Genomic DNA, 13,387 nt, shown 5'->3' with positions numbered 1-13,387 from the left:
AACTTGCATCACCACGTCAAGCAACACAAGGAATTGGTATGATCAGACAAGACATGTGGGAAACCAGTTCAAGTTTGGGAATTAGCCTTTGATGAGTCTTCTCTCTAAAATGCACATGAAACTTTAATAAATTTCCCAAGTTCTCACCATTGTATACAAGTGAAGGAAAGAAAGAGAAATACTGTTCTCAGTTGCTATTTGTATTGATCAAGCACACATGAGGCAAAAATACAACTAAGGCAGATCTTTATTTGTTTTGGTAGAAAGAAAAATGAAGCAGTCTTACAGTTAAGCAAGTTTTTTTTTCCAAGTTTTTTCTCAGTGGAACCTTCACCAAGTCTCATTAAACTGATAGCCTTGCTCAGTGCATTGTATTTTCAAGAAAAGCAAAGACACCAAAATAGTTATGAATGGCTATTTGGAATATTCCTTCTAACCATGGCAGCCATTGAACAGGGATAACAACCACAACTATTTTTACTCGCTCACATCTTATGCTGTATCAAACCTACCAAAGCTTGTTCCAGTTGCTACTCCACTTATTTTTTCCACTTTGTGCAGTCCCAAACATCAGTGAAACTCTGTCCCCATCCCTGGAAGTGTTCAAGGCCTGGTTGGATGGGGCTTCGGGCAACCTGGTCTAATGGAAGGCATTATGGGAAGCCCCCATGGCAGGGGGCTGGAATTAGATGATCTTTACAGTCCCTTCCAACCCACACAATTCTATGATTTTTTAGTTTCACTACTCAGCTCTTAAGAGTCAGGATCTAGTTCAGAAATTGTTATCCCCACCTAAATAATGTTGAACTACTACGTATCTGAAGGTCGGTACAACATACATACACATCTTAACACTACACCTGCCCGTAAGGCAAAGGCAATGTTACAGTGCTTAGTTTCACTTGCACTTAGGTAAAAGCAGAATTCTATTTGTCTGCAAAGCAAGAGATTTTGAACAGCATTGTAAATTACACCTACATGTTCCTTCTACTTGTACTAGCTACGTGTATACACAGTTTAAGCAACGACATGGTTTTCAGTTTGTTCTTTGTACAGGACACTTGCTACATGTCCTCATAGTCAGTTATCAGAAAAACAAACAAAACTGTGTAATAGTGCTTTAATACTCATTTGTTAAAATTGCAGCCTTACAGTAGCTGTTAGGTAGTCACCAGTCTCTTCCAAAGACATGCAGTAATAAAGAAAACATTCTATCCTTAAGCAGCATCTGATAACACAATGTAGCTGCCACTTAGTGGCAGCAATCATTTAGGCATTTTCGGTATTGATACATCTTTATCATATAACTTGTGCATTAATCAACAAAAATGTAGGCCCCAATCCAGCAAATACTTGTGTGTGCAAATGCTTTCCTTCCATGTGGAATAGTTCAAGTTAAAACTCATCCGATGAGCAAAGAACTTGCATAAATCTTTATAGGATGGGAAATCTTAGTGCTTAAAACTTAACTGTATTTTTTCATAGGATTAAGGTCAATTCTAGACTCAGAGAATATAGGAAATACTCCTATAAAGAGCAGATATGTTGCTTCAAGATAAATGGTTTCAAAGGTAACAGGAGCCTCTACAAATGCGCGTGCCTTCTCTTTGAACAACTTACTCCTACTCGGAGAAATGCGGGCCCAGTCTTACTGCCCCAGCTCCTGGCTACTCTTGCATTGCAGGAGGATTCAATAAAGTGCTTGTCACAAATTTGTAGTCATGGAATAAAATCAGATACAAGTACTTTCAGAATGCTTTAGGAAGTAATTATGAGTTCAGTGCTAATGTCTGACCCATGACATTCCCTGAACTGACAATAAATATGATCTTCATTCTGAAGGAAAATTGGAAATCTCGTTAGGCCCAGGTATATTGCACCTTTGCCCTAGTGAAGTCATCCTCTGCCTCAAGGGGAATAGCTTGAACGGATCTAATTTCAACGCAGAAGTTCACACTTGACTAAAGCGCGATGCTTGTGCAATTTCAGAAGCACCAGCATCCAATATGACAGTTATCTTTGTTTAACCAGACACGAAGCACTGATACTGCACACAGCACGTGCACTCAGAGTTGTGTTCATAATTTGTTCCCAAATGCACCACAATCCTGAGAGGTCCTGCTTACCCTCTGACCAGATATTTTATGTTCCTCTTGAATAAAGTGTCTTTGATATTAACTTTGATATAAATTCTATTGATCTTTGTGGCATCTTCTTATTAATATACTTCTGAATATTTAAATTATTAAACTTGCTTTCTCTACATATAAATATTTTTTTGCTTGATTTCAAATAATCTATGAGAACTGGCTAAGACTATGCTCTCTGTAGAGAAGTTCCATTTGCTACAACTCCTCATAAAGAAAAAATAAAAATATAACTGTCTGAAATATTTAGCCATGTGTTTGGAACTTTTTTCTTTTTTTTAAAGGCTTCGGTGTTGCTTGTATTTATCTTCCAGTCAGCTACAGGATAATAGCAACAGCAAACACATTCACAATGCAGTTCATTGTTCGGTTTTCCCATCTCACTGTGCAAGTTCCTAAAAGAGATTATTACAAAACAAACAAAAAAAAGAATTCCAGTGTCTTTATTATGTTCATTTTACCTCTATGTAAACTAAGTCAAATTAGTACAAATAATTCAGCTATGATTTAAGGTGATTACAACTATGTCATCATGGCTGTAAGTAGACTAAATTCCTCAGAACATTTTCATTAACTTGGACATGGCTTACTACCTAACGTGAGCCTCAAAACAATTTGCAAGAACAAAACAATCTCAGTAACTCTTTTAAAAAGCTGGATTTGCAAAAATCCTTGAAAATCTGATATTGAAATTGTCAAGATAATCTCACAAGAAATCAAGAGAAAAAGTCTGGATCCAATACGTTCTACTTTATTTTCTGTCTGTGTTTTTCCTCTTTTATCAATGTATATCAACTATCAACGTATCTTGGCTTTACAAACCAAGAAAACGTGAAGATTAAATTGTGCTTGTCTATATAACTTCACTTAATGATTTTTGTTTTAACCTCAGTTGACTTTCTAATTCAATCTCTATTTTTACATTATATCTTGGTATCCTCTTCTAAACAGACCATTTTGAGTCTGTGACAGAGAAGATTATTTTAACCTAATTTCCTCATGATATCCTGAACCCGGGAAAATTGCATTTAGAACTATTTTAGATGCAATGAAGAGCATTGAAAGCCTATAAACTATCTGATAGTTAGGCGGTTGAAACACACACTGTAGTCAAACTTTTTTTTTTAAACCAAGTTCTGTTCTCCTTCAGAGTAGCACTGTCTGTTTACAGCAGTCAGATATGTTTAGGATTACGTGCTTACATTTACTGTGAACGTTTTATTGCCTCTTCAACTGATCTACAATTACTGAAGAGATTTTTTTTTTATTTTTGTTTCACAACGAAGGCATTTCTACATTTGCTTTGTACCATCTGCAAAGCAGTCACTCTTAACGCAAACACGGATTGTTAACAAAACATTTCCCCTGGGATTGTAAACAAGGGTCTAGTTCTGGAAGCTACTGCTTCTGTAAACACTCTTCCAAAATGTTCAGCTGAACTATTACAACTGAGCAACAGGTAACATTTCTTTTGCCACAACTTTTTCATCTGAGTGAGGAAGCTTACCATCAGTTGTGGTATCCCAGAAGCATGAGCTTGCTGTGTGTAGACCAGCTCCACTCCTCTGCATCACTGCACAGGTTACTGAAAAATACAGTCAAAAAATTAGGACTTTCATTATTGAAGCAGAAGAGGTGAATTATTTACAATTTCAAGCACACATTGTGATTTCAAATGGCTGGCAGGCAGCATTCAGCTACGTCAACACCTATTTTGACAATTCTGTCACCCCCGGTATTCTCCTCAAGAACTTGGTATTCATTTCGTGATTATCTTTACTCACATAAAGACAATGGCTTTAACAAAATGCTTGCTAATAGGATTACGCTTTTTATCTTTTAAACTGCTTAGATATGGCTCGTGTCAGGTGTGCATCAGAACTGGATTGCATGTGCTGTCCTCACAGGTACAACAGAAGTCACACCTGACGAGAGTTGTTTCCCAAAATTACTTTTGTCAGCTCTCTGAAACCACACTCCAGTAATAAAGCATTTCTAGACTGACCTGTAATTGTTGTAAAACCAATGACAGTCTGAATTCAAGACTTTCAAAACCAGAACACAGTGCAAACTCTAGCTGTTATATCAACACTCCACAAAAGAACCAAAGCACTTCAAACTTGTAATTATCTCAATTTCTCTTCCATAGATATGCATATAAAAATAATGGGACATGAGGTGTCTTACAGAACTGAAAATCTTTTAAATGTCTGTATTTATAAGAAGCTTAATCCTATTAAAACTAACTTAAGATAAAGCATCTATTTCCTGAACTGATACCAAAATATTGATATAATTATTTTGGGGTTGCTTAAGAGTCGGGGAAGACTGTGTAACATCTTAGCATCTTCTGTGCTAAGTGCTGACAGCATGCTTAGCACAAATAAAACTGCTGTAGTTTTACCACAGTAATTAGTAAAAATCTGTATAACAGAAGAGTTCAAGTATCTGCTCTTTGTTTACAGTTTATGTTATTTATTGAATATAGCACTACATTGGAATGAACCTTTCCACAATTACTCACTGTGATTGTATAGGGATAAAAGTATGGTTACTTCTACTTACCGATGTACTTGTATGTTTTCCCAAGCTTTACCAAATGTGTCAGCGACTGTTCTACTATAGCTGCAGTCCACTGGTTGACTTTGTTGTGATTATAATCTGCCTTGCCTAAGACACTTTCTATGCACTGTAATAGAGGAAAAAAAAAGTTACAATAAATATACCATGCTTTAAAATGTAAAGGTTTAAAATGTCTCACATAATCTGAGAATTTTATCTGGCAATTGGATTACTTTACATCATTTCAGCTCATCAGGTATCAGTTACTGAATGGGAAGTAAAATGACCCTTCTTGGAAAATTATTTTTAGTATATATTTACCACATTATTATGTGGAGAAAAATGAGGCTCTGACTGAAAATTTCGTGTAGGAAAGACCTTAGCCATATGCTTTAAGTGCCAAGTTAAGCCACTGGATCCATTTACCAATGAAAATACTAACACATCCCACCATTCTCAATGACTGCCTACTCCAGGTCAGCTTTCAGATGCTGCTGTAATGGAAATTGTACCACTCTAATCAATGTCGCTAGAGCCAGCCAACCTTTCTGAGTCTGTAAGCAATATACCAAAATCTCCAAAAAGCCAGAGCCCCCAAAGCAAAACACGTGTCTTGACTTAGAAAACGAGGAAAAGTTAAGAGCAAGCGACACTGAAGTGTTGCATCTTGCAGCATGAGGGATATCTGAACTGCTTGAAAATTTCATATTCTCCCACAGCCATAGAATGGCCACCAACTATCTTGCTTAAACTTAAAATGACTGACAACCTGCTCTATAACTGTAACTCTTAAATTTCATTCTTTACTCCTAAAGAAATTCAGAATTAAATGCTGGTGGAAACTGAATTTCTCAACATGAAAGTGTGAAGAAATTTACATCCGTAATAGGTAAGTTAAATACAACTATGTTCTCCTTTGATTCAGTAGCATAAATCGTGTACACTCACCACCCACTTACAGGCTGTGTAAGAGATTTGTGCCCCAGATCCCACAAAGCTCAATTAGTTCTGATCACATTGTATAAAGCTAGACAATGACTCAATGGAAACAAACAAAACAGAACAGAAGGTAAGAGAGGGACAAGGATGCTTAGCGATCCTTCAGGTATTTTGGTCTTTTCCAAAAATGTGTCCTATGCCAGAACTCTTCAGCTCCAGTTAAGCCTTAAATCAGAGGTACAAACACTTGGCTTTACTCCCAGCATCAGATGTAAAAATAAAGAGAACCTGTCTGGCCTTTCAAGGCAGGGACAGTTATATAAAGGGTTGAACTGTCATTTACCCGACATCTAAGAGCTTGCTGTTGTGACCTGGAGCAGCTCTAGAAATACAGTCCTTTCCCTTCCTGATAGGGCAGGCAGGAAAGGACCTGCAGGGTCCCTCTAGAAATTTCTTTATAAAAATGGTATTTCCCTGTAAAACCTGACAATCATCTGTATACCACAGACTCTTCATTACTCACTTCCTAGTTACCTGGCATTTATTTTGGACCATCACGCTACTCATTCTCAACCTGCTCTTTTAGTGTAAAAATATTTTTTAAAAAGACATTGATAGTGTAACAACCTCATGTAGTCCAACCTGTTGCTCAAGCCAAGGCTAAACTTCCAAGTTTCATCAGGTTGAAGTGAAGTTTTTACAGTGTCTAAGGTCGGAGACTCCACAAGCTCTCTCTGCACCCTGCTCTAGTGATTATCTACTCTCTAGCTGGATAAAGGAAAAAAAATATAAGATATAATAAATTTTCCCATGCAACCTGTGACTGTCATCCCCCGTCTTTCTAATGTAAAGCAAATTGTCTCTCTCTTCTCTCAGCCACCTTTTCCCCATTAGGTAGTTGAAGACAGTAATTAGATGAGGCTTAAAGCAGTTCCAAATGAAGCTCTGTATAATTTGATATAAAAAACAGTTTATGTTTCATATAAGTTTGAATTTATCTGGGATGGCTGACTGATAGTCTTTCTTTTCACTATATCGCAAAGTAAGGTAAAGAGTTTCTTTGAAATCACAACATACTGGTTAAATGGCTAACACCTACCTCCTTAACTATGTTGTGGGCCTCATCAGCGTTGAAGATCATCTGTAATAAAAAATAATTATTTTTTATTTCCGATAGAGAAGTAAACACACAATGCAGGTTTGAAGTCCCACTTTTGTCCCAGCACTACACGTGTGTTATTTAGTGTTGTTTTTGCCAGCGACCTTTGAGTGGGTCCCAAAAGCTCGGTCCCCAGCGTGCCCGCAAACCAGTTGGTTTTGCGCTTCCCATGGAGATTAAATACCACCACTGTCTATGCTATGTGTCAGGATATTCCCCAAAACAAAAAGTTAGATGGCTAATCGGGCGAGGGCAGAAACCTCAGGGCCAGACCGGCAGCTGTAATGGAGGCAGGCAGCTGCAGAGGCGAGAGGGGACCCCGGCAGGGCGGCCCCGGCCTCCAGGCGGCACGGGCAGGGAAGAGCCGAAACCCCAGCGGGGCCAGGCCGGCGCCCCAGCCCCGAGCCCCAGCAGGGGGACCCCTACCTCATCGTTGTGGGGGTGAAAGTCCTCCATGGCCCCGGCGCGGGCGGTGGCTGTTCCGGCGGCGGCGGCTCCTCCGCGTCCTGCGCGGCTCCGCCTCGGCGGGGCGGTGCCGGCGGCACCATGAGGCGGGCGGCGGGGGGCGCTGCGGGGCTGGCGGCATGGCGGGGCGGGGACGGGGCCTGCGGCGGCTGAGGAGCTGCAGGGGCTCTGGGTGTACGAGTTGGAGCTGCTCTGTTCTGCTCTGCCCTGCCCTGTCCTGTCCTGCCATGTCATGCCCTGCCCTGCCCTGCTCGGCTCTGTCCCCCAGCGGCGGTATAGGCCGGCAGCACGCCTCAGCCTGCTGCCCTCGCCATAAAGGCGGTGAAATACTTGTTTGTAGCTTTATTATTATATACATCCCCCTTGTGGTGAATATAAAGAGCTCGAGGCACAGGGCATGCACCAGGAGAAGTTCCTGATGAGAAGCAATCGTATTTTTATGCCCCCCCCCTATTTGTGGATCAGTGTAAAGTGTCTGACACAAAGTTGTCAGCATGGTGACTTGCAATAAGCGGTTCTTTTACTTCCGCTTTATAATAAAGAAATAACGCTAGGTTTTATTTTACTCACTATAAAGACAGGTGTAAAGAAATAGGGTCTTCTCTCTCCCCATGAAGTTGCCTGGGGAACACGAAAGATGCCTACTATCAAACAGTGCAGATTTTTCAAATTACGGGGCCAAGGTTGCCTCAGTTCTACTTTCAGTTTTGGTGGCAGATATTTGGATAGATACGTGCATAAAAAAAGTGCCTCTTGCTCAGTGTTAATTGTACGCTAATTGGAAAAACTCTAAAACATGGCAGTACAGGGGGAAACGAAGCTAAACATTTTTATATTGCCTTGCTTTGAAACTGGCTTTCACATTTAATTTTTGCTAATGGGTATAGTAGGATGAGAAGGCTGAACATGAAGAGTGAATCTCTTTAAAAGCAGATCTTTATGAACAAGCACAAATGGATGTAATCATTGGGGAGGGGGGACATAAAAAATCTCCTTCAGTATAAAGTTTTTTCTGTGCTGATTTGCACAATATTTTCCTGGGCTTTCACAAGATGAAGCTATTACAAGTAAAACAAAGTATCTTTTTATGTATTACCGGTTCAAAACTAGGGATAAAATTTCATGTTTATTTTTTTTAAAAATAAAAGCTAGTGGAAGCACATGTTGTATTTGCACTGGCAACCAGGAGAAAAAGCTAACAGCGCTAAAAAGGACTTAGCCTTGGATCTTCTTCTTTTTTTTTATCCTCTGTATTTTCAGAGATCTTTGTATCTTTGAGATGCAGTACACTATCAAATGAAACCAGCTGCTAACCATTTTTCAGCTCTGTTCAAAATATTCAAAGAAATACCTTCTTTGTAACAATCATCTTGGCAGACTCCATGGAAAATCAGGTTCCTGAATGACCGATGCGTGTATACGTGTTTGTGTTGATGTCCTAATGCAAAAAAATGAACTGTTCCCCCCTCCCCAACCCCGCCATTTACAGACAGGAGGACAGCAGGAGGTCTGTCAGGCTCAGCTCAATGCCCGGAGAGCTATTAGGTTATAAAATGGCAGAACAAGTATTAATCCAGGAACTGTTTACAAACAAACACCCAACATCACCTGCGAACAGCCAACACAGATTTATCAAGAGTATATGTCAAGCAAAATGATTTTAATCTTTGGTAGGACAAATGGTTTAATGGATGAGGGGGAAGTAAATAGTAGGCATGTTATTTTGTAGTGAATGTGTCTTGTTATGCTCTCACATGTAAATTTCACTTGAAGTAAGAATACATCATCTAGGGAAAAGGTAACCAATTGTTCCTAATGAAGGGTTATCAAAGTAAGAGAAATAAACACAAGACGACCTTTTTTTTTTTTTTTTTTTCCCTCCCCAAGAGCTAATCAGCATTAGCAGCAATAACTGGAATCATGCAATAAAAATGATGCTTAGGAAAGCTTTTTAATGACAGCATGTTGAAAGAAGTTAGAAGCATGTTGACTGACAGGATCAAAATTACAAATACTGAATAGGCTGGAGAAATCAACAAGAAGGAATCTCATAAAAGATACAAAGTACTATCTAAAACCAACATCAAATGCACAAATACAAAATGGGGACTAATTGGCTAGGCAGTAGTGTTGCAGGAATTTCAGTAAATGGGAAGCAAAGTATGATGTTAGAAATAACTAAATACATTGAAGAATATCATGAAAGGCACAGAAGACAATTATGTTGTTCTTGGTGTTTGCCAGGCATCAAATGTAATTCTCTGCCCAGTGTGGTGTCAGGACAGAGACACAAAAGCAATTCCTACTGAAGGCAGCAAGACTGAAAGGAAGCTTAGAAAATGTGATTTGTGGAGGAACTGTGTTTGTTTTATATCTCTTCCCCAGTCTTTCTCGTAGGTGTCCCAGTGTGTAGCAATTTACTAAAAAATGATTAACAGGCCAATATATGACAAAAGATAGGACAAGAAATAACGGGTTTAATTTGAGCTAAGAGAAGTTTCTGTTAAATATTAGTGGAGGAGAAATCCAAGTATGAGTAATAAAGCACTGAAGCAGACCTGGTTTTGGAATCACCTTCTCTGGATCAATAACACATTAGATAACATCTGCCAGGCATCCAGCTAGCCTGCATTCTTCTTTAGAGAGCACTAAATCAGCTTTTGAGATAGTTATAGGCTTACATTTTTTTAGCTTTCATAACAATTGAGTGGTTATTTTCCTCTTTTTTTTTTCCTGAACCAATTCATTTTTCACCTAATATCAATTACCAAAAGCACCAATATTTCCCCCTTTTTTTTTTTTTTTTTTTCCTTGGGAATGACTAATGCTATTACTGATTTTACAAGAGTAATGCTAAATTGTAATAAGGAGCCGTACACTTCTTTTCAAGGGGAGTTACCTGACTATGTTGCCTAATTCTTTATTACACTGCTGCAAAATGAAAGCTCGAAAATGCAAATGGCTTGCAGTATAATTAGTTCTGTGAACTGTGATAGGAAATGTGAAAAGTGCTGAAAGAGGTGGCTCAGAAATGCAACCCTAAATTTGAAAGTGCTGAAGGCTTTCATCCAAATGCAGAACAGGAGCTCTTAAAAGACTGGGAATAAACAGATCAGCTCAAGACATTTTTTGATTAAAAAGCAAATATTTGAAGAAGATTTAGCCTGCTGGAAAGAGGGCAGGCTTTGCAGGCTATGAAGATTCACCACTGCTTGAACGAAGGCAGTAAAAAATGGGTATACCCATACAGCTAAAATAGTATGGCTTCTCTCTCACTTCCAGCAAATCTTTCCTTCAGCTTTTGTAAACATTTTAAACCTTCATGATCTACCTTAAAACACTGAAATCAAAATCCGTTGAATAGTGGTATGTAATTTTTCTGACTGAGTTCCTAAGCTACACGTGGCTGGATGCTGGAGGGAGAATCAGCCTGTGCTGCTCTTGTTCTTGCTCTCTTCCTATGCGTTCGCTACTTGTTACTGCAGGGAGTGGAGCAGTGGATCAGATGGACGTTTGGCCTGATCTATACAGCAGCTTTTATGTTGGCCAGATCATGGGTGTTTGGCCCTAGCTGAAGTTTTAATGATTCACTTTGCTGATTTTTTTTTTCCTGAGAGATGTCTTAATGATAGCTGCAAGTGACTTACTCAAACTCCTCCGGAGAGCTAAATGCCCACTCAACAATTGTTTAAAAAGTTCTCCATGAATTGTCAGAGACATCGCTATTTCCATAGCTACAAATGGTCTGTCAAGGCGGATTCTGTATTTTTGGAATCTTCAGGGTACTGGGAAATCATGTTGTGATCATGACTGAGAACATGAGTGCAGTGCAGAGCTCGGTGATCTGCTTCGTGCAGCACAGTAGGAGCAAGTGTGAATGTGGAATTGCCGCTGCTGCATCAGCCTGCTGCTGGCTGCTGGTCAGCTCAGCTGCAGAGAGCATGGCATTTACTGGCACAGCTGAGTTGCAGAGGCTCAAGTAGAGTGGCTGTGTTACAATCACTTTCTGGCTCCTTTAGAAACTGATCTGAGTTCAGATGAGCTTTGTGATATGACAATGCACACCGTTAATTTTAGGGTTAACCTTGACCAGCTGACACTATGTTATATGCATTAAGTATTTATTGTCTGTAGTGTGTGTTTAAGATGCACATCAAGGTAGAATAATTTTCCAGTGGTAGTAAGTTTGCATAGCACCCACTGTAGAGACTTACCCATTTAAATGATCCAGAACAGTGGCATTAGTATTATGACATCAGATAAATAAATGCATATGAAGTTTTCATTCTGTTTCATGGTTAATATTATCTGGATTTTTGGAAGCTTTTTTTCTGTAAGCAAAGTTAACATGATGTGTTTGGCATGAGAATGAAGCAACAACAGTGTACTCAAGTTAGATTTCTAAGTACATAGAATTTTCTGAAGCTACACACTTTTTATATGTGCAATAACAACATACTCAGTAAAAGCAAATGGTCAGCCAGCTAATGACGTATCTTCAAAAGAACAAACTAAAAGCACAAGCTAAAGTAAATGCTTACCTGCGTTATGCAGTAAGCGGTGCTTTATGTGCTGCTTGTCTTTGAAGTATGGTACTATGAGCTTTTGAAGGAATAAGAATTAATTTCTTTCTTAATGAGTTGATATGAAAAATGTTCTGTTTTTTTACGAATCATTTGGTATCAAACAACTGCAAGTTGTTTAGGAGTTTCGGTTGCAAGACTGTTTCATTATTTAGAAATAATAATTCAGTTATTTGGTCAAAAACTGTGTAACTTTCTACTTCGTGTTCAATATTTTTGGAAGGTTAGAGCAAAACTGCCTAGGATATTTCCTAAAATGAACTTCATGAAAATATTTGATTTTCACTAGAGTGGAAATATTGACAGTTTTTACAGCATTTTATTTTTAGAAAGTCTAGCGCCGTTATATTCTAGAATAAAAAGAATGATTTGGCAAGGAGATCATCCTAATGTTAAGAGCAAATCTTATGAGAATTTTATGAAAACCCACCCAAATGAGTCTAATTATAAATCTCAGAAAAATTGTTTGCATATTTTTTAGAGTAAGTTTGTTAGAGGTCACCACCATTATTTAATTAAAAATTATATTTGCACTGAATATGTTTCCTGTCTGTACTACATCCTTTAGCTACATAAACACAGCAGGGCTTTGCGTTCAGCTGCTGCGTCTGACGGCCACTAGGGCTATGTCTGTCATGGGAATGCTTTTTGCTTTCCAGATACTGATGTGTAGTTGGCAGCAATCCTTATTTCATCTCAGGAGTAAGTGAGGGCCTTCCCTCATCTCTCCCCTGCTGAGATGCCCTGACTGCCAGCGCCATGGGCATGCTGCCCAGGCAAAACTGTGGCAATCATAAATGGGGCAGTGGTCTGTGTATTTGGTGGACTGGTGCTCCCGTAAGGTGCTGCAACACATTAACAGGTCGCTGATGCATCTGTGGCACTTCATCCTAAAAGAGAACACTCAGAGCTCTGATTTTCTCAAGCTCTCCTGGAAACTCTAATGTGTTCAGGCAAGCAGAGGGCAGCCAGGTGGGTGTAACCCGACTGGCTTTAAAAGAAAATACCATCAATCAGAGAAACAAATTTGAGAGAGTGTTTTACTTCTAAAGATAGTATGGACAGGGTAGGTCTGAGGCAGACAGACAAAACAGGAGCCATGAGAAGAGAGCAGAAGCATGGTGGGGACGAGACAAGCATTTGACAGCCTGTATGGAGCATTTTGGAGCAGGAAGCCCACCATAACCTGAATTTCAAAATGTCTCTGCTGGCCAGCAAATACTTACGAAACCCACTGGCAAAATGAAAGATATTCTAGCATAGAAAAAAAGTCGCATCCCTTCTTGCAACCTGTTCTCAGCTGAACAAAAGTATCTGGCTTGCTGTTTTGCTGCACACTGTACTGCCACAGAGGTCCCCCAAAATGGCACAAACCTACTGCACTGGTTTTACGTGGCAAGATGTTGGCAGCAAGGGACCTGCAGGGGTGGCCTCGGTGAGAAGAGGTCTGGACCTGTCCCCATCTCTGACACAGCCAGTTCCAGACAGCTCCAAAATGAAACCCCCTATGGCCAAAGCCACGCCCACAAGCA

General features: G+C 39.5%; 1 protein-coding gene across 1 annotated transcript; it reads right to left on the bottom strand.

The window, feature by feature from the left end:
• Positions 1-229: 229 nt before the first annotated feature.
• On the bottom strand, positions 230-7,349 carry DYNLT3 (dynein light chain Tctex-type 3). The gene is made up of 5 exons (XM_035542346.1): positions 7,234-7,349; positions 6,748-6,789; positions 4,713-4,836; positions 3,655-3,732; positions 230-2,542 (listed from the first exon to the last, which is right to left on the bottom strand). Exons 1-5 carry the CDS (start codon positions 7,261-7,263, stop codon positions 2,466-2,468), a joined length of 351 nt encoding a protein of 116 aa, XP_035398239.1. The 5' UTR covers positions 7,264-7,349; the 3' UTR covers positions 230-2,465.
• Between the last annotated feature and the right edge of the window lie 6,038 nt (positions 7,350-13,387).

The sequence above is a fragment of the Cygnus atratus genome, chromosome 1 (genome assembly GCF_013377495.2).
Source record: "Cygnus atratus isolate AKBS03 ecotype Queensland, Australia chromosome 1, CAtr_DNAZoo_HiC_assembly, whole genome shotgun sequence".
In the NCBI taxonomy this organism is placed as follows: domain Eukaryota; kingdom Metazoa; phylum Chordata; class Aves; order Anseriformes; family Anatidae; genus Cygnus; species Cygnus atratus.
The sequence above is the reverse complement of the archived record's forward strand: the minus strand, read 5'-3'. Positions and strand labels throughout refer to the sequence as shown.